Source organism: Mesocricetus auratus, unplaced genomic scaffold (genome assembly GCF_017639785.1).
Source record: "Mesocricetus auratus isolate SY011 unplaced genomic scaffold, BCM_Maur_2.0 Super-Scaffold_100021, whole genome shotgun sequence".
NCBI classification, from domain to species: Eukaryota; Metazoa; Chordata; class Mammalia; order Rodentia; family Cricetidae; genus Mesocricetus; species Mesocricetus auratus.
The window spans coordinates 14,533,301-14,554,142 of record NW_024429202.1 but is presented as its reverse complement, the minus strand read 5'-3'; the positions used below and the strand labels follow the sequence as shown (position 1 = coordinate 14,554,142).

At 38.4% G+C, this 20,842-nt stretch overlaps 1 protein-coding gene across 1 annotated transcript in view; it reads left to right on the top strand.

The window, feature by feature from the left end:
* Positions 1-19,525, top strand: part of Pkhd1 (PKHD1 ciliary IPT domain containing fibrocystin/polyductin) — a 424,327-nt gene extending 404,802 nt beyond the window's left edge. The window contains exons 64-66 of the mRNA XM_005072284.4: positions 4,013-4,171; positions 10,963-11,085; positions 18,453-19,525. Of these exons, the coding sequence (XP_005072341.1) occupies positions 4,013-4,171; positions 10,963-11,085; positions 18,453-18,880 (710 nt within the window). The 3' untranslated portion in view covers positions 18,881-19,525. The remainder of the gene's footprint in view (positions 1-4,012; positions 4,172-10,962; positions 11,086-18,452) is intronic.
* The last annotated feature ends 1,317 nt before the right edge of the window (positions 19,526-20,842 follow it).

Genomic DNA, 20,842 nt, shown 5'->3' with positions numbered 1-20,842 from the left:
GACACCCCTCTCAGATACTCACTGTACCGGTGTCCAGAGACATACTACTACAAAGCAGTAATTCACATAGGTATTTCATTTCTACATGAATCAAGCAAATAACAGATGGTCGTTTTATCAGTTGTTGATAGTTTTTCTAATTTCTTAGGCAGGGGAACGAATAATCATTTTTATCTTAGAAGTGTAGTTATTGAGGAGCTGAGAAGTTAAAGAGATCTAGTCTGTCTGTATGGGTTCCTCTTGAGTCCTTCCTATGCATTAATGCATCCAACTTTATCACTTATGCCTTTCGTGAAATACTATTTATTAGCTGATGGTGGCACCTACAGGCTAGTGGTATTGACTTTCTACCTGTCCCTTCCACATTTGTTGTCATGGTATGGGCCATGAGTATTCTCACTGCTGCCTAGAGCCATGGAGTTCTTGGGTGAATCGTAGGAGGCAGGATCTCTCCCCTGACGAAATTTTGCCTGTAACTGGCGTTTCTTAGGAAGACTCTCCAGAAATTCACATGATTTTCTCATGAAGTTTCCTTTTCAAAGTTTTGTCTTCAGAAGTCCTTTTTGGACAACCCACTCTGTGATACCTCCTCCTGACACCCCTAGTAATTTTGCTAGACACTGCTAGTAATTTTGTCATCTACATTCCTCACTTTAGTTTTCTTCACAGTGTTAGCCATTATAATTTGCATGTATTGCTTATTTGTCTATAGCTTATGTGCTAGGTTCCCTACTAGAAGGCAACTTTCTGCGGGACAGGAATTCCGCTTAGGTGAATACATTTGAGCAATATATTCTTAGGCTATGGAACTGCCTAACACAAACCAATACTTGCTTATGGAAATGTGAGTATATTGAGATTATTTTCAAGACCATATTGTTAAAAATTCTTCCATTGTTTAAAATATTTGAAAGCAATGGATCTCTGCATCTGTTTCCATCAGTTACTCCATGAATGCTCTCTGATGACAATTAGGGTAGTCACCAATCTGATTACAGGTGATGGCTAGTCCAGGTACCCTGTCCACTATTGCTGGGAGTCTGCGCTGTTGTCATCCTTGTGGATCCCTGGACCTACAGCTAGAGAACATGTACGGGACTGACTGAGGTCCTCTTCTTATGTATGACAGCTGTGTAGCCTGTTTGTGGGGCTCCTAGCAGTGGGATCAGGACCTGGCTTTTAGGAACCTATTCCCTATGCTGGGTTGCCTTGCCCAGCCTTGATGCAGGGGAGGAGCTTGGTCCTGCTTCTACTTGATAAGCCATGCTTTGTTGATGCCCACAGGAGGCCTGCCCCTTTCTTAATTGAGACTGAGGGTGAGTGGAATGGGGGTAGGGGAGAGATAGGGAGGAAGGGAACTGGAGGAGAAGAGGGAGAGAAAACTTCAGTTGGGAAGTAAAAACAAATGAAAAAATTTAATTAATAAAAAATATTTGAAAGCCAGGGGTTTCCACCAGGAACTTCTGATAACTTCTCAGTCATTGTTGATGTGGTGTTGATGATGTGCTTTACATACCTTATGGATTAATCTCTATCCTTGTTACTCACATCACTTCTCAGCTTAGAATCATCCTTTTACTACAGTCCGTCACAGTCAGAATGCTACTTGGGGTGTTTTGATTGACATTTAATGCCTATTAAAGGTCCCTAACTTTCAGGAGTTCACCTCAACCGCTAATCTTCTCCTGTTTTTGTTTATTAATGTGTTGGACCTTTAAAGTCTCTTCCAGATCATGTTTCCTTTAGAATGCTTTCCCTGATCATATTTAATTGCGGTATTTTCTGGAATGTATTGCATTCTGACTTTTTATAAATATTTGTCATATGCATATATTGAGTCGTTTACTAGCTCCTAAATATCTTAAATAAAAGCTGTAAAATTTGTGTCATCATTATTAATAAAAACAGGTAAGAGAATTAAGAATGTTGGTTGATGTCCTTAAGAACCTGGTAAAATTCATTCCTCCTTGTCTGGAGTAAGGTATTTGAGAGTAAACAAGATGAACTTGGCTCAGGCCTAAGCTATATGCTTTCAAAAGAGAATCACTGTATCTGATATTATTACTGCAGCTCTGGGAGCCCTGAGGTAAGTCAGCCTAGAGTCAAGACATCCAGCATCTATATCATTGTGGCTTCCAAACAAATTGTCAGGTTCACCCAAGGAAAGCACAGTACAAGAATACACTTTGAATCTTTAAATGGAGAAAACAACAGCTATTTTTGTGTGGTTTTTATGAGATAGAGGTTTGTTTTGAACTTTTATTTGGAAAAAAGGTCAACTATAAGTCACACTCACAGGCAAATAATCATTCAGATATTTTATTTTTGATATTTAGAATAATTAAATATTATATAACATAAATGTAAAACATATTATGTGATAAATACTGATAAATGTCCTTTCATGAAACTATCTCCATAATTAATGCATTCTACTTTTGAGACTATAGACAAGACTTTTCTAAAAGTTATTTTTCAAATTTACTTGTGGTTAAATGGACCATTTCTTGGTTTTTATGACTTGAAGTGCTTGTATATATTCCTACAGTAAGCAGCAAAACAATCAAGATACAGTGTTTTCATTATTTCTCCAGAAATTTCTGTCCTGCTATTGCACACAGCTCAGACTCTTGCCCACTGACAAACAGCAACATGTTCTCTGTCTCTGTAGTTTGGTCCTTTCTAGAATATTATATAAATGAAATCACACAGAGTCTGCCTTGTAGACATCAGCTCCCCTCAGCATATTGCATTTGATTTTAAGTTTAGTTATTGGAGGTTATTTACTACCTGCCCATACCCATCTCTTCATTTTCTCTTTCGGCTTGAGTGGGCAGGCAGTTGGTTCTCTGGATCAACCATTTTTTTCATGTCTTCTCCTTTGGAAGGACATTTGAGTGTTTGATGGTTATAAGTAGAACTACCACCGACATTTGCTTCTAGATATTTTAAGTTTTCCTAAATAAATGATTTTGTGCCTTTAAAAATACATTAATGGGTTGAGAACCACACTTTTTAATCCAGTGAAAAAATGTGGCTTTGGGTAATTCTTAGAGAAGCTTGCTCTCAGTGAGATGTTCCTCTTCTTGCCTCATCACCCACAGCCAAAGCAACAGTGTCTGCAGCTGCTCACCAGCTTACCTGATAGCAATGTTCTTAACTTTGGGAAGACTGTTAGCACTGTATTGGCAGAACATGTGATCTGGTCTGAAGAACACTTTAAGTAAATCCAACACACTTCAATTTTTAAATTTGCTTATTCGTTTACATATATATACATATATACATACATACATACATACATACATACATACATATATATATATATATATATATATATATATATATATATATATATATACCCATCTGGGCTGGATAGATGGCTCAGCCATTAAGATCACCTGCTATTCATGAAGAGAACCTGAGTTCAGTTCCCATCTCCCATGTCAGGCAACTTACAGTTGCCAGCAGTCCCAGTTCCAGGAGACCTGATTCTTGCCTTCTGCTGGCACGTACACAAAAATGCTCACATATGTACACACATAATCACATACACACAAAAAATAGATCTTTAAAGTATTGTATACTCTCTTTGTCTGCTTTGAGGTGGAGAGTGTCACTTTGTGGGCTGTAGGCAGATTCCAGATCACCATAATTAAATTTTTATTTATTTGTGATGAGTTTCCCTTTATGTGACTACTTGTCAAAGTGAGTAGTTCTACCCATTCTGGAGCCAAGAACATGCTTTCTCATTACTATAATTTTGCACTGATAGAGAAAGGAGATATGAGCCACGAATTAAGAACTCAGAATGGTTTCTCATCATGATGGACACAAGTGAAAAGAAAAATTATGACTTTTTAAGCTTCTTCCAGAACATTAAAACTGAATTTATCATTGATTAATTGATCCATTTGCTTAGTAACTTCAAAGAAATAGTTTTCGCATGCCTGCTCTGGGGTAGATATTGCTATCTTAATGCACTGTTGAAACTTTTTTCCTTCCCAAACAGGTGCTAATTTTACAGCTAGATCCAAGGCCTTTGCTGTCTTACCTGTGGCACGCAAGGAGAGATCAACCATCATCCTGGCCTTGTCCCTGTGCTCCTTGGTGTCATGGCTGGCTCTGAGCTGTCTTGTTTGCTGCTGGTTTAAGAAAAGCAAAAACAGAAGTATGTGGTTTGGAGGGGGAGGTTAATGAAAATGTCAGAAGTCATCATGTATAATGCATTAATAATTTGTATGTCTTCAAAGAGAAGGTTTATGGTGTTTTGTGATTTATACAACTACATGGAACCCATTATTTCAATTAACATAATAAAGACAGGGATTACCTGATCTTTAGTATTAACAACTGTGTTAAATTATTACATTTATTGCATGCTCAGTATTGACCAGGTAGTGACTATTTTTCTTATAGTACAGGTATTGAAGAGTAAGGTCCAGTAAGGGTAAGTAACTTGTGTATTGTCATGCACCATAGAAACAACATGTAATTTGGCTGCACAGTCTCATCTTTGCAAGCAACCCTGCCAGAGGCATGTTAAAGAGATGGGTTAGGAATGCAGTTCACTGCATTCAATGGTCACCTCTTGTGCAGGAAGTCCTGGGTTTGATTCTGAGAACCCATCAAACTCGACATGATGGATCACCTCTATAATCCTAGTACTCACACTCAGGAGGTGGAGACAGGATGATCAGATGCCCAATATCACACTTGAAAACATAGCCTTGAGACTGTCTTAGGCACATAACTGTGATTATCAAAGAAGAAAAACACAGAGGCTAACCCTTGTTTTTCATTTCAAGTTTGTTTCACATGTCAATCCCAGCTCCCTGTCCCTCCTCTCCTCCCCCCAGACTCCCACCAGCTCCTCCAGGTCCCCACCCAATCCCCGCTCCATTCCCCAGGGAGGGTGACACCATCCAGGGAGGGTGAGACCATCCGTTGGGGATCCCCAGGGTCTGCTATTACATTCAGCACAGGGCCCAGGTCCTTCCCCAAGAGATCAAGCTGAGAGAGCATCCCTCACTGTGGGAGGGACACCCAAAGTCCATCTGTATGCCTGGGACAAACACCAATCCACTGCCTAAAGCCCCGCAGATTGCCCAGGCCTCCTTGTTGACACCCATATTCAGGGGGCCTGAATCAGTCCCATGCTGGTCTCCCAGGCATCAGACAGTGGTCCAAGAACTCCCCCTTGTTAAGGTCAGCTGTTTTTGTGGGTTTCACCAGCCTGGTCTTAACCCCTTTGCTCATCATTCCTCCCTCTCTTTGGAAGGAGGAAAGTCAGTGTGGATGAGAAGTTAAAAAAGCCATGTATCTCCTTGATCATTTCCCCAGAAGCAGAATGTCTTATTTTTAGGTTAACATGCACTTTGGGGGGTGTCTCATGTGGACCTTTGTATCGTTCTCCTCAAGTTTTGGCAAGGAAGAGAGGAAAAAGCAGCAGATAAATCATTGAGAAGTCCTTTCCTTACATCTAACCTCACACTGTGGACTTTCGAGTGTCCTGAAGAAATAGTAGTGATGCGAGAAACCAACATGAAACCCCAACCTTAAGCAGTAACTACCTAAAAAGTGTCTCAGTGGTTAAAGGCAACAGGATAATATTTGAATACAGGAACATCAATGGATGTACCCTGGCATGACTACTAGGATGTTCACTGTGATTGGATTTTCAAGGGCTATTTGAGAGAAGGACAGCCCTAATTGATAAATACTGTATCTAACAGCATTCAGCCTGGAGATCCTGTCTCCCCATCCTGGTGACCAGGGCTAGAAATGCTACTAGTAAAACCCTTATCTTTCTAAAAGAGAGTATAGTCTCAAAGGGGTTCTGAAAAGTATTGCCTATAATGTGCTGAACTGCAGTTTCTACTTTGCTTATTGTTTAAACCTGAAGTTAGTTCTATCTACATTCTATACATATTTATGTGTCTATGCACACATATGTATATGTGAGCATGTTTTGTGCATGCTGTGTGTACATGTATATATGTGTGAATGTGTATGTGTTTGTGCATGTATGTTTGTGTAAATATGTGTATGTTTGTGTGTGTATGTTTGTACATGCATTTGTGTTCTTGAATCTATGTATTTGTACATGTATGTGTGTTTGTGTGTGTTTATGTGTTGAGTGTATTTATGTATGTTACTTTCTGGTTTGTAAGTAGAGTATCATCTTCTTTACTCTCATGTGATCCTGCAAATTAGGTTATTTAAATCTCACTCTTAATTTAATACCTAATTCTACTAACCTTTCACAAGCCACTCCCTAAGCCTTGTGAATCCCATTGCTCAGTTCTAGAACAGGTTCGTCCAACAGTTATATAAGTTGTCCATCCCAGTCCCTCTCTGTTCTTTAAACTTGTCAGTGTATGTGGATCCATTTCTCTGTACTAAATGGATATCACTAATGTTTAAAAATTATGAAATGCTTGGAAGGAGCTTTGATGAATACAGTTGTTAATCTAAAGTGCTTCCTTATATAGCATGCAATTTGTGCCTTTTGAATCTAAAATTAACAGTCATTAATTTCTTAGAATAAGAGACATGCTCTTTCTCAACTTTCTGGTAGAAAATGACTCCCCAACTCAATGATACACTCAGTTTTCAATTTTGCTTTGTCTCATGGCCTCATTGGATTATAATTAATTACTGAGAGTGCAAGCAGCTTTTGTCTGTATGTGCTCTATCCATTAGTATTTCCATATTAGAAGTCAAATCACTGTATTTAAATTTTACCAATTAACTTATTCAAACTTAATAGTAATGCATTATTCTTATAAACATAATTAAGTTTTGCTTTAAAATAATGTTAAAAATTATAATTAAAACTGCTGTATTCTTCTTAGTCTTTCTAATGGCTTCCTATTTCTAATCAGGCGCAGTGACTGTGTATAATGTTATTACAATGGACATATTTAAGCTGAACTGTATGAAGATATCCAACCTCACAGACAGAGAATAAGAAAGTATCACAGTTGACCTTTGGATGTTAGATACACTTTTATTATACATTTAATCTTGACAAAGTAAGGATTTTTGTCTTAAAAAATTTTAAGTACTATTTGTATTTTATTATATGAAAGATAGTAGTTTGCTTTACAGTTTATTCTTTTTTGTTTGTTTGTTGTTTTTCAAGACAGGGCTTCTCTCTGTAACAGCTCTTGCTGTCCTGGAACTCACTCTGTAGACCAGACTGGCCTCAGACTCACAGAGATCCTCCTGCCTCTGCCTCCCAAGTGCTGTGATTAAGGTGTGCACCATCACTGCTCAACAGCAGTTTATTCTTTTAAAAATATTTTTATCTTGTACTTTAAATGAGGCTTTTGCCCACATTGTGTCTTGGCCACATGAATATTATGTTACTAATTTAGACAGTCTTCTAAATGTTGACAAATTTTATTCTACAAATTAAAAGAATTTTTGTTAATGTCATCATGAATCTTCAAGAACGAGAAATCTTAGAGTTGGAGAGATGACCCCACAGTTTCTAGCAATACTGCTCTTGTAAAGACTCAGAGTAGTTTAGTTCCCAGCAGCTACATCAGGCAGTTAGAAATTGCCTCTAACTCCAGATCCAGATCTAATGTCTCCTGGTCACTGTAGACACATGTACACAGTCACACAGAGAGAAACAAACACACACATAGCTTAAAATGATATAAAATATTACAAATAAAATAGAAATCTGTAAAATTTGTGAATATTGATGCACTCCCCCTAATTTTTTCCCAAAACTCTAAGTTTCCAATGCAGCATGAGTTCTCACACTGACAACAAATAATATAACAGCAAATTGCAATTGCTTTACAAATCTTCTACCTGCCAAACTATGCAAAATTTGTCCCATGGTGATTCATTCTAGTTATCTGAGTGAAAACTGTGTTTTGTACAAACATGACCTAGTTCAGCTTGAAATTCGACCACAAAATTCCTTAAATTCCTTTTCATTTAGAAAATTCATTCTATGCATTTGAAGTCTTTTTAAAATTTTAAATATAAATTAGAAACAAGGTTACTTCACATGTCAATATGAGATCCCCCCTCTCTCTCCCCTCCTCCCATGCCCTCCCACAAAACCCGGTGTCCCCCCTTCCCCAATCCCCACTCCTTTCCCCAGGGAGGGTAAGGCCCTCCATGGGGGATGTCCATAGTCTGTCTTTCACTCAAGGCAGGGCATAGGCCCTCCCCCAAGTGTCCAAGCTGAGAGAGCATCTCTCATTGTGGGATGGGCACCCAAAGTCCATTTTTTTGCCAGGAACAAATACTAATCTACTACTCAAGGCCCCATAGATTGCTTAGGCCTCCTCACTGACATCCACATTCAGGGGGCCTGGGTCAATCCCATGCTGCATTCCCAGCCATCAGTCTGGTGTTCAAGAGCTCCCTCTTGTTCAGGTCAGCTGTTTCTGTGGGTTAAACAAGCCCAGTCTTAACACCTATGCTCAGTAGTCCTCCCTCTCTGTCACTGGGTTCCTTGAGTTCAGCTCAATGTTTAGCTGTGGGTGTCTGAATAGCAAGAACCTGGAAGCAACTTAGATGCCCCTCAACTGAAGAGTAGATAGAGAAAATGTGGTACATTTACACAATGGAGTACTATTCAGTGGAAAAAAACACAATGGAATCTTGAGATTTGCAGGCAAATGGATAGCACTAGAAGAAACCATCCTGAGTGAGGTAACCCAGTCACAAAAAGAGAAACATGGTATGTACTCACTCATATATGGATTTTAGACATGGATCAGGGGAGTCACAACCTACAATCCCACTGCCAGAGAGTCTGGGAAACAGAACCTTTAACCATTCTATGCATTTTTGTATTACATTTTATGTATGTATGTGTGTGTGTGTGTGTGTTCATGTGTATTCACACTTGCATATTTGTGTGTGTGAGTGATGGGGTATACCAGCCATGGGGTACATTCAGAGATTCTAGAACCTCATTCTGTCGGTCTTCCCTTTCCACATTGTTTGAGGCAGGATCTCTTGTTCCTGGGGACTGGGTTTGACAAGCCAGCTGGCCTGTTGCCTTCTGAAGACTCTCCTGTTCCCACCTCACATCTTAATGTAGGAATGCTGGGATTCCCTATGTGTGCTAGCGTGTCCTGCTTTTGTGGGCTCTGGACATCTGAATTCACATCCTCACACTGAAATGGCAAATGTTTTATCACTGAACCAGCTCATCAGGTCATAAATGTACCTTAATGTTTACATTTATCTAATGAATGAATATGTAAAAATGAAGTACCCTTTTAGACAGGGATAGGTGGAAGATTTTATTTCTTTTTTTGAGCCCCAAGGACATATCTGTTTGTATTATATGAATGTACCAATGTCAACTTCCTTGTTCTGTTACTATGTTGGTCACCTTTATGTTACTACAATGACATTCTCAAAACAGCTTTTAAATGGAAATTTTTTATTTAACTCATAGTTTTTAATATTCAAGTATATAGTGAGGCAGTTCTGTTCATTTGGACTCTAGTCAGTGTTAGAGCCATGACACCAATGTTATGATATGCAGCTTAAGGTGGACCTTGGTGTACCCCATGATGAGTGAGGGACAAACACACCATGCAGGCAGAATTCACATGGGTAATTTTATTAGGGGAAGGAAATGGAGAAAAGGGAGAGAAAAGAGAGAAAGAGACAGGGAGACACAGAGGGGGAAAGGAGGGAGGGAGTGAGGGAGGGAGGGAAGGAGGGAGGGAGGAAGGGAGAGGGAGACAGAGAGTGTGTGAACAGGGAGGGAGGGAGAGAGAGAGAGCAGGGAGAGAGAGACAGAGACCTGCCTGCCTCTTTAGAGGAACACAGAAAGAGAGAGCAAGTAGCCAGAGCTTGTCTCTTAAAGGGACCATCTGTGACTGTGCACAGAGGCAGGGTACTGCTTGTCATTCACGGAGTGATGATGCACTCTGACAGATTCCTTGCTAACAGTCGGGGTGCAGGTAGAGCCATCGTAATGGGAACATATGTGGCAAAAAGTGTCCATTCACTTCTAGGACACAGGCAGAGTGGGCCTGGGAGTGGGGATTCAGTTATATAATTCTCTTGGAGGGCATGTCCTTAGTGATACCCATTTCTCAGCTGGTAGGTTTAGTTGCCAGGCTGTGGGCTGAATGTGACCACATACAGCTAAGAATAGCTATGGCTGTAACCCAACAAAAAGTCATAAAACTACTTAAGACATTATGAGATAACTTTTTTGATATTTCAAAAAACTTGCTTACATGGCCCTCACACTGAACTTTGTAGACGCCAGTGTTATACTTCACAATCATAGATGTGGGTCAATTATAAAGATCTACCCTCACATTAGTGCAGTCCTGTACATTAGGGTTTCAACAATGGGCCTCTAAGGGCTGTCCTCACTAATGTCTAAACAGGTTAACAATGGGTAAAAATTCTGATATCCTCCTTGTAAATGTATTGGATGCTTTCATTGAATATATACTTCAAATTAAAAGCTTTAATAATTTTTGTTATTAAACTGGTCTTGAAATGTAAGCCATACTGTGAGACACACAATAAGTATAGTAATCTTTCTCTTTGGCCTCCATCCTAAATATCCAAAAATATTGTTTCAATGAGTAATGAAAAAAAATAATTGGATATTTTGTTTTCCCTAAATCAGGTATGCATTTTCGATTATAATACATCTCAACTCAAACTAGCTATGTCTCAAGCATTCCCAAGCAATGCATGGCTGCTAATGTATCAGATAATATACAGTTTTATATCATAAAGTTAGTGATGAGTGAATGGGTTTTTTACATAATCATTTCCTAAGCTCTAGGCATATTCTACACGTTTTGTTAAATATGGGTCACAATAGAAAGAGATAGGAGTGGTAGAAACACCTTCACATTCAGATCCTCCTTGCAAATAAAAATGTCTTTTAAAATCTGACAAAACAACAGAAAAAATAAAACTTATTTTTCCTCATCAATACAGAAATAAAACCGGAAGACATGTCTGAATCTCAGACTAAGGATCAAAAGAAGAACACCCATATCTCTTCCAAACACCGAGGACTCCGGGTAAAGGCAGCAAAAGAAGAGACCCTGACGGGGGAAGGTGAGCATGAAGCAGGGAGGACTACAGTGGATTAACCACGGCTCCTCCTTCCCTGGTGTCAGGTTATGAAGAACTTTCATTTACAGCCCCTCCTTTGTTTTTTTTTTTCATTACTTTTTTTGTAATTAAATAATACCACAGCCCAGGAAGACACAGGTCCATCTGATTCACTCAGTTAGTAGCCAGTTATTTGAACTGACATTTATATATCTTTTCTCAGAAAAAGATTATTGGTTTCACATTTGAGTTTGTTTAACAGAGAGAAAGGAAAGCCAGACTGTAGGCATATAATCTTCCCCTTAGCTGTTGCAAAGCTGCCAATTTGGCAACATTATCGAGTTTGGAAAAGCAGAGGGTGTAGTTGCCAAATGCCCACTGCGCAAATTAGATTTAGCGTAGAACCCTCAAGAAGTGAGTCAGTTTTGCTTAACCCTGCTTTGTTGTTTCCTGGTACTGTTAGCAGCCTGTGTCATTTGCTATGCTGTGGCAGTTGGCTCTTACTTGTCCCACAGTTAAGTTACCATTAGAACTGATGGAAAGCAGAGAAAGTGGAGCCTTTGCCTCAACCGAGGGTCTGGCTTTTAGCCTACTAAGGGTTCACAATAGGAATTCAGTGACCAGATCATATGAGCTTGCCAAGCATGGATACTGTGTTTGAAAAATAGTCACATAATTTCCGTGACTCTGAAACATTTTAGAACATATGTTCTAAATAGAAAAACAATTCTAGTTTCCCTAAGAGTCAAATAACATTTTCTAGTAGAAAAGGAGTTAGTAGTTACCAGTGATAGCTAGTTCTGAGTTTATGTTTGACCAAACTCTGTCAGTGTGAAATTGTATTTGAATGAGCTTCTCAGTTGTGTGCACACAAGTGGGTACAGGTGTGTTTCCATGTGTGCCCGCGTGGTGTGTGTGTGTGTGTGTGTGTGTGTGTGTTTCCATGTATGTGCTTATACATACACATAGTAGCTTATTTATGTCATTTCCCATAGAGGAAATACAAATTTTATTTTTTCAAACGTAGCCAGCTACTTTTAAACACAGTCTTTTAAACTATCCTAAATAGTAATAAAATGATAATGAATATAGTAACTATATTAATAATAATAATGATACAGAGTAGGAACTGGGGATGTTGTAGTATAAAGGATAGAGAGATAGAAAAGAACATAAGAATTCTTTGCAGACTCCACAGCAAGCCATAGGGATCTAGGGTGCTTATCCACCTCTTAAATGGGAAAGCATCTTGTCTTCTATTGCACACAGCTCAGCGTTGTGTTTGAAATTGCCTTCTGCATCTGGCAGCTCATCTTAAGCAACTGGCTGGGGCAATGCTGTGCTTTTACCGAACCTATTATGGTCATCTACATGGCTCATCATCCCCTCGCTTAAATTAATATCACAATGACTGGGTTTTATGGGGTAGTTTATTAATAAATTATCAGGAGTGCAACAAGATATAGGGCTTCTGAAAATCAGTTTATACTGAAGAGATGGGTGCAAAGAGTCCATTTCATTGGACATCCAAGTTTAAAATAGTTGTGTTCTCTGAGCCCTCACTGAGGACCATCCTAGGATTGTTTCCTTATCTTCCAAGCTTTGTCTAGTTCTTAAAAGCAAACATGCCTAGTTATTGAAAGCTTTAAATAAGTTCAATTTTATTCCACTGTTTACATGACATTTTAGTTTTCCCTTTTCCTCAGTCTTTTAAACTTTTGGCATTTACCAATAAAGTAGTTGGTTTTTTTGCTCACCACTGCCTTCTCTTCTTTCTGTAAAGATTCCCTTAGCGCTGAAGATCATTTAGATGCTGGGGCTGAGTTTGGATAATAAACTCATTTTGTCACCACTACTAACAAAAATGTCATGGATGCAAGAGTAGGAGAGAGGAGTGCAGTGTGAAGACAGCCCTAAGAATGCAGCACTGCCAAGGGTTTCGACACACTGACGCCATCTTTTCAGGTTCATATGTAAAGCTTCTCTTCTCCTCCGCAGACTTAACAAGTCCAGTTGTCAGATGGGAGAGCAGGAGAATGTGACCATTGAGGGGACTGAACCATGGAGTCAAACAGACTGAGTTTAGTTCTGAATACCCCTTTTGACAGACTTTCTGTCCTCAAGCTTGACAACTAACTTCCTCATGCCTTTCGGCTTCCAAATTAGTAAAGTTGTCATAATAATACTGTGTACATTACTATGCAACATTCACTCAACATGGGATAGCCTAACTCCTTGTTAGTTTGTTAACATACTGTGCCAATCGAGACAAAAGGTGCTTTGCATTATTCTTCATACAGTTTTCCCTAGTCTTCTATATTCAAAGAAAAAAGGAATGCATTCCTTATTGCATTAAGATGCACTAATATGTACCTACATTGCAGCACGTTTGACTTTGAGAAACTCTTTGTGTGAGTGACTATTTCTTTCCCAAGGAATAGCTCTCAGCCCCAGAAATTTCATCCCCTAGATATGGTGACTAACTTACCATGGTCTTGAAGAGAAGCATCTCAGTTGTAAAACTAAAAGCAGTATTCCCTCACTGCCAGAATTCTGGGGACAATTAGTTACATTTGCTTTGAAGGACATTTGCAATGTGTGGAGAGAAATTCTCACTAGGACTTAGAAAAGTCAGAAGACTGTTGATACTGTGTGAAGATGGAGGGTACTGGAATGTTACATGGTATCTGGTGTCATGCCCCCAGCAGAAATGATCAAAAATCAGAAACCTTACATGAAGCTCTTCCTTGTGTTTGCTATACTTGGGTGAGAACCCAGTAGAATGAGTGGTGCAGTTCAGTGTTTCTCTCCTGATAATAATAAGCCTTAATTTACAGCATCATATCTACTAAATATTAATGTACACATCCTTTGTGTGATTTCAAGAAGATGTTAGGCTGGTTCCTTGTCTTATATCAAATTCTAACATTTTGGCGACCCAATTTTAGGGATAATTAAAGAAGGATTTCAGTCAATGAAGTATAAAGAAATCACAACAAATATATGGTATTAAAGAATGCAGATGTGGAACAGGGTGCTAAAGGGGAAAGAGTATTATCTCAAAGAACATAATTAGCCCCTCTAGGTCCTGAATCATATTATACTGTTTCAAATCTCATTTGTTAAGGGCCTGGTTGTCCACTGTACAGAAACTGGTTTGTAGAAATGCTAGAGAAACCACTGCAAAAGACTGAACAGACCTTTCTCTAAGTCCACAGGAAAGGGGAACTGTATGTGGAAACCACTAACTAATAGCATCTCCGTGTCACATTAAAAAGAAGTAAATATTTCCTGTTTTAAAAGTATGAATAAAATCCAGTGCTCACTTTCCTAAAATAGCTACAACTATACACTAATTGAAATGCTCCATTGCTACACAAAATTGTATTAACAATGAAACTTTAGATTTCCTACCCAATTAAGGACAAAACAAATAAGTTAGTCGTATCATCTTACAACACATTTTTGACACTGTGGAATGTAGGAAGATGTAAATCAAAATTAAAAAGACAGTGTTGGACACTATTTGTATATGATATCTGCTTTTAAAACCGACCTTATTCTTTGTAAATTTACCCTGGTTTAAGGATTTCATTAAAGCAGCTCAAAGTGAACTAGTATAAGCTAGTAGGGTGCAGTTAGGAAATATGATGAAATGGGGTCAAATATGTGGTTAGTTTTGAAGAATAGTAATGAAAGATATGACAAATATATTAAAAACAACTATATTTTCCAAACAGTTCAAAGAAATACTTGAATATATTCAGGGATGATGATATGTTCACTAATAGGTTTAGTAATTACAAAGACCTGTTAATTTATCTTAATTTAATTTCAACAGCTTTATACAATGTCAGATGGCATAAGATGACTCTAAGTTTCGTCATAAAGTATAAACCACTGAAAAGGAGCTGATCCTATAAAATAAATCACATAAATTAAGATCATGTGTTACAAATACAAGTGTATGATGGAATATATGTGTTTCTATATTAAATGTTTAGATTAAAAATATATGTTAAAAGTAGAAACAAAATAGAGTTGTAGAGTATGTCAGTGGTAAAGAGGAATTGAAAAAAGCAAAATATAGTGACATCTGTATGAAAATGGCACAATAAAACCCATTACTTTGTATGTTAACATGAAAACATTCAAAAGGAAAACAGTCTGCACATGAAACAAGTCAACTTGACTATTTAGAGTGTTTACATAGATCTGTATTTTAAAAAATGAAATAACAAAGTGAATTTCACAAGCATGAATTAGCTGAACGAACTGGACGAACTGGATGAACATATCCAGTGGTAGAATGTCTATGAACCATGAACATGCAGGGCACCAGGGACATTATATGAGAGACTAAATATATTTTGTCCTTGGATTTCCTTTCTCTAAATTTCTTGATTTTTGATAAACAATGTATTGCTTATTAAAGTAAACAACAACTTCCACATAAAGGAATAGCGAATCTAAACAGAACACAGACAATAGTGTTTACTGTGTATATATTCTGTAACAAGGTTCTCAACCTTATTGACAAGTAGGGAGTGGATCCCTTCTATTAACTGACCTCTGCCTCAGACCCCATGAGTCTCATATGAAAACAATTGTACTGAGAACTCAAGGGATTCAACACTGAACACCATATATAGACATGGGTAAGAAAATACATGAACATTTCAGATGAAGATAGGAAGTCAGTGATCCTTGTTGCTAATGCTCATGCTGTAAAACAAAAATAGAGAAAAAACTAATGAAGGATGCTCACTCAGAGCAAACTGTACAGGAGAGGAATTCCATGGGCTTGACATTTAAGAATGTTCTAGGAGTCAAAAGAGACTAAGAGAGCTGGAGAAGTTATCGCTAACTCTGCATGCACTCAGAAGGTCCTCAACACAATAAGTCTTTGTATTAGTAGAGCAGAGTTCTATCTTGCCCATATCCTATCCCTTTCTCCCGAAGCTTCACCACACCTGGTAATGGATGCTAGGAAGCATGCTTGAGTAACCTGAAGTCATGTCTCCATTTTAGTTGAGGCTCATGAACAAGACCTATGTGGGAAGGAGGCATGATAATTCCTATGTTTTGATACTCACTATTATTCCTTTCCTAAAACCCAAACATTCAGCTGAATGCCTTAAGGTACATATCTGCAATAAATTCATTTTTTATCTAATTTGTCTGAGATCTAAGCTTCCTGTGGAGGTCCAAGATCAAAGGAGCTGATTCCTTCTGATGTTGGCAGTGACATATAATGTGTGCTGACTTAGCTCTGTCTATAAGCTCACAGTGGGAGGTGGCCAGTCTCCCTGGGCACCTTTACACTGTGAACTTTCTTTCTGGCTGGGGAGTCTGTCAGGTATGTTGCTGATTGGAGATGCCATGTAAATAATTCATAGGAGATTTTAAAAATATTTAGGGTTCGGCAAAAGGAAGCTAGATTTATATTAGCCTTTTATTAATAGATATAGACTTGAAAAAGAAGAGGGTGGGGGATTTTCAAAGAAGGTCTCAGAAAACCAGGCTAAGACCATTTTCAATGGGCTGACCAAGAGACTTGTAGTGTTTGATTCCGCAGGTATGTAGTGATATTTGTTTTAGCAAGGGATAAGAGTTTAAAGCCAATTTTTCTTTTAAAATCTGCTTCTATATGACAGTTTATTATTGTTGTTCCTTGGTTATTTGCTGATCCTGGTAAACTATCATTTCCTACTGGCGTGAACAGTAGTTACAAAGATGATACCAAGTCCAGAAAGCGTTGCAGGAGGGACCGTGATGACTGTGCAAAGTTGATGACAGGAAACAGTTCCTCCACTGAAAACAATCAAAAACATTAGAGGAAGAAGGGGCCTCTACACATGTGAAGGTGGCCAGTAATAGAGGCAGCTGCATAGGTTAACTGGGACACCCCAGTAAATGTAATCTGAAATAGAAATCAATTTAGCTGAGCTGTCAGGAAACACTTCAGGAAGGAATTGCAGACCCTGCAGAAAAACTGAAGTAACCAGAAAGTTCCTATAGCTCTCAGCAAGAGAAACATTCCATAGTTAGGTGACTCTGGCAGATAAATGGGAGGCAACAAGACTGGGGAAAGAGATAGAGGAGATATGAACAGCACGCACTCCTCGGATATTAATCTGTCCACTGTGGAAATAATATGAGCAAATAAGGATTTCTTCTCATTTTCCACCCTGAATAAAAAGTATCATTCATGTATTCATAGGAGCCATTGCCTTTTTATGTCTTCACGCCATTTTTCAATCCACTGTTAGACTGAAATAATGTTGAATCTGGTACTTTGTGCTCTGTTTCTTATGTCAAAATAAAGATGTTCTGTCTCCCAACAAAAACAAGGCTGCTTGTGAATTTGAACTGTGTTATGTACCAATCAATCAATCAATCAATCAATCACCATCTACAATGAGTAACAAAGAGTAAAGACTGGAGAGTGTGGTGGGAAATGCAAGATAAATGGACACTATCTACATCCCCCAAATTTGGACAGATCTCCCATTTTTTGTAAACAATAATGCACATGAAAGGTATCCTTTTGCATGCATGACATTACCCCATATATTTGAGAACAGTATGAAATTATACAGCTAGAGCCAGGAGATGCTAAGAGGTAGGATGACCATCACACAGCCAACTGGAAGAAGAGGATAGTGAATGCACACCATCTCTTCTTTCACTTCTATACTTGATTCTTAATTCTCTGTAGTTTTCCTAATCTTTTCACAGTATTGTGTGGTCTTGGTCTTATAGTCTGTATAGCCAAATGCTTGAATTTTTATATAAGGTCTGTTCCTGCTTTATTTGTGGTCTTAGAAAGTTACATAATTTGTGTCTTAACTCCTTTGCAACTAAAGCAGAGATAATAATTCCCCATACATCAGAAAGTTGTTTTAAGGACAAAATTATATGGGACACTAGTGTGGAACATACATTGACATTTATGATTGCAAACATGTATTAATTTAGATCACTAAGGAAATTTTTGGAAAAATTACTAGTTCTTTGATGGACATGTTGGTTGGCTTAATGCTTACCCTTGGCTGTGATATGGATTTCAAATTTGACCCATTCTTATAATTAAACATACTTGTTAACTCAATAACAATGCATGAGTGATTTTTTCTGAGAATGATATCACATTTTTGTTACATGGCTAATATTAATTACAAATTGAGTATTAAGTATAGTACTTTTATGAAAAAAAGTTCTAGATTTATTTGGAAATTGATGAATAGATATCATTCAATCTTTCATTCTTTGAATGTGCTGCCATGATGGCCAAATATATAAATCGTGTAAGCCGTGTCATCTGATTGAAAACTAAGCCCATTCTTCCCTTATGGTTCTCTTTACAGATATGAGAATGAAGGTCATACAGGGAAGACAGAACCAGTTTCCCCTGCAGTCAACGGATGGAGTGTCCAAAAGAAACGTTAGCCGCCGTGCTGTCCCAGAGGACAGAGCTGCTACACCTGCCCCGAGGATTCCCAAAACCACATCCCAGGGGCTCACCTGTGTTCCAGGAGCTCTTGCTCAGAAGCTGACCCTGCAGGAGCCTGGGAATTGGAAGGAAGCCCAAAAGCAGTTGCTCAGATACCAGCTGGCAGGCCATAATCAGCTGCTCCTGTTATGCCCGGACCTCAGGCAAGAGAGACAGCAGGGTCAGGAGTCTAGCCAGCTGAACAAAGAGAGTGACTGCATGGGGCTTTCCCCAGAGAAGGGTACTTGTGTTCCCTCTGAGACTGTCTGCCTCCACACAGCACCATCAGAAACTATCCAGTAACAGCTGGGAGTGTGGAACAGTGTGGGTGTTTGTATGAAAAGGAGAAAACATTCAGAATTGTTTCTACATGGTAAATGAGGGAGCAGAGGCCTGATCTGTTAGGACAACTCAGGGGGAATATGGACTCTTGATCTTTTGACTTTAATATGAAAGATGGTCAGGTCAAGGCTTTTAGACTGAGACTTGACTGATTGTATATTTTGTACCTGTAATTGATCCTACCCAATTTCAGCAAATGATAAGCTCTCAAACACTTGCTGATATTTTTCTGGGTTCAGATTTTTATACCTGTGCTATGATGAATTTTACTATTAGGAACTGTGATTTAAGCTTCTCTTACAGTGAACACCCATGATGCTTTTGGGCTTCTCTTAAGGAAGACTTGTGATAGGCTTAGTGAGTTGAGGTGTTTCTGCAAGAGGCATCTTGCTTCTTGCTATACCAAAGCTGACCCTCCAACTATGACCAACTTCATGACTATTACTTACAGATTTTATTTTATGGTTTAAAATCAGTCATTCTGCGGATATTTCTGTATTACAAATATTATCACTTGTACTGCATGAGTATTTTTACTGGAAAGAATATGATCACATGGGCTTTGTTGGGATTTCAGTTAATAAAGGTGTGAAAATACTAAATTTAGGGAAAGTTTGTTGATATATTATGGTCACATTTTACAACATTTCTCTTGTTGGTTGGACCAAATTTACAACTAAAAGGAAATTCTCCTGGGAGACTAAAGATAACCCAAGGTGAAGTGGATTGATTAATACTCACTTGCTTATCAGAGGACTAATTTTTTTCCAGCAAAAGCAAGTATAATGGCCTCCCAAGAGAATAAAAAAGAGATGTTATTAGGTGTGGTCTCTTGAAGCTGAGTTCAGGGAGACAGAAGCAAAAGATGAACCAGTGTTTTAAGAAAGGAAGTGTGGACTATTTTACTGTAATCACATATTTGTACAGTCTTCATCTCTACTCAAATAGAGAGTAACTTAAGTGTGCTGACTATAACACTTTTTCTGGTTCCCAGAAAGTCTTATGACCTAAGACCATGAAGCAAAGAAAGCAGAAGTAAGGAGAATTTCCACAAAGAGATGCTCTCAGATTTTCCTGAAGTTTAGACCAGCATTCCCCAGTCTTGAACAGCTAAGGGGATATTCTGTTATTGAGATAGAATATAAGTATGAAATACTGTCTTGTATTGCTAACTCTTAAATAATTGCATCTCAGAAATAGAATCCATAGGAAGCACTGGTGTAAAGCAGCCATCAACTGGAAAGCATATCTCTTCCCACCACGAGTTGGCTGGAGCCATCTCAGCCTCATTCTCACTAAAAGTTCTTGAAATATCTCATGAGAAGTGTATAGTACTATCTTGTTCAAGGCAGTCACCTTTCCTTGAGACTCGTACCGACTGCTGAGGAACATGAAGGTGATGCTCCCCAGGAGACTTAAATACTGTTTGTATGTACACTGGGAACATCATAAGGCAATCTAAAGTACAAAAACTTACTCTCAAGATATAAATCCTCAGGTCACATCTTCTTTATAGATAACGTTTTTCAAGCAGTAAAATTGTTTTAGAAACAAATTAACTACAAAAACTTTGATTTACTTCTGCATAACAGTCCTTCACCCATTTAATTAGCTCTTGCAATAACTATTTCATTTCCTTCAGTAACTTCTTGATCTATGATACCATTGGCCTTTGCAAACTCTTGTGCACATCCTGGATTCTCAATAATTGTTATCTTTACAAAGGGGGCAAAGCACTATCATGAATTAAGCAGTTTGAGCATCAGTCATTGTACAACCTGATCTCTGTCTTCACGTGAAGGTGACTTCCTTCTACACTTCAAATTTCTGCTCAGACTTCTGCTCAGCTCTATTCCATGTACCTACCAAGAACTTCCAGTAGGTTATTGCCTGTGAAGTCATTGCAAAGCTAAGCCGGGCTCC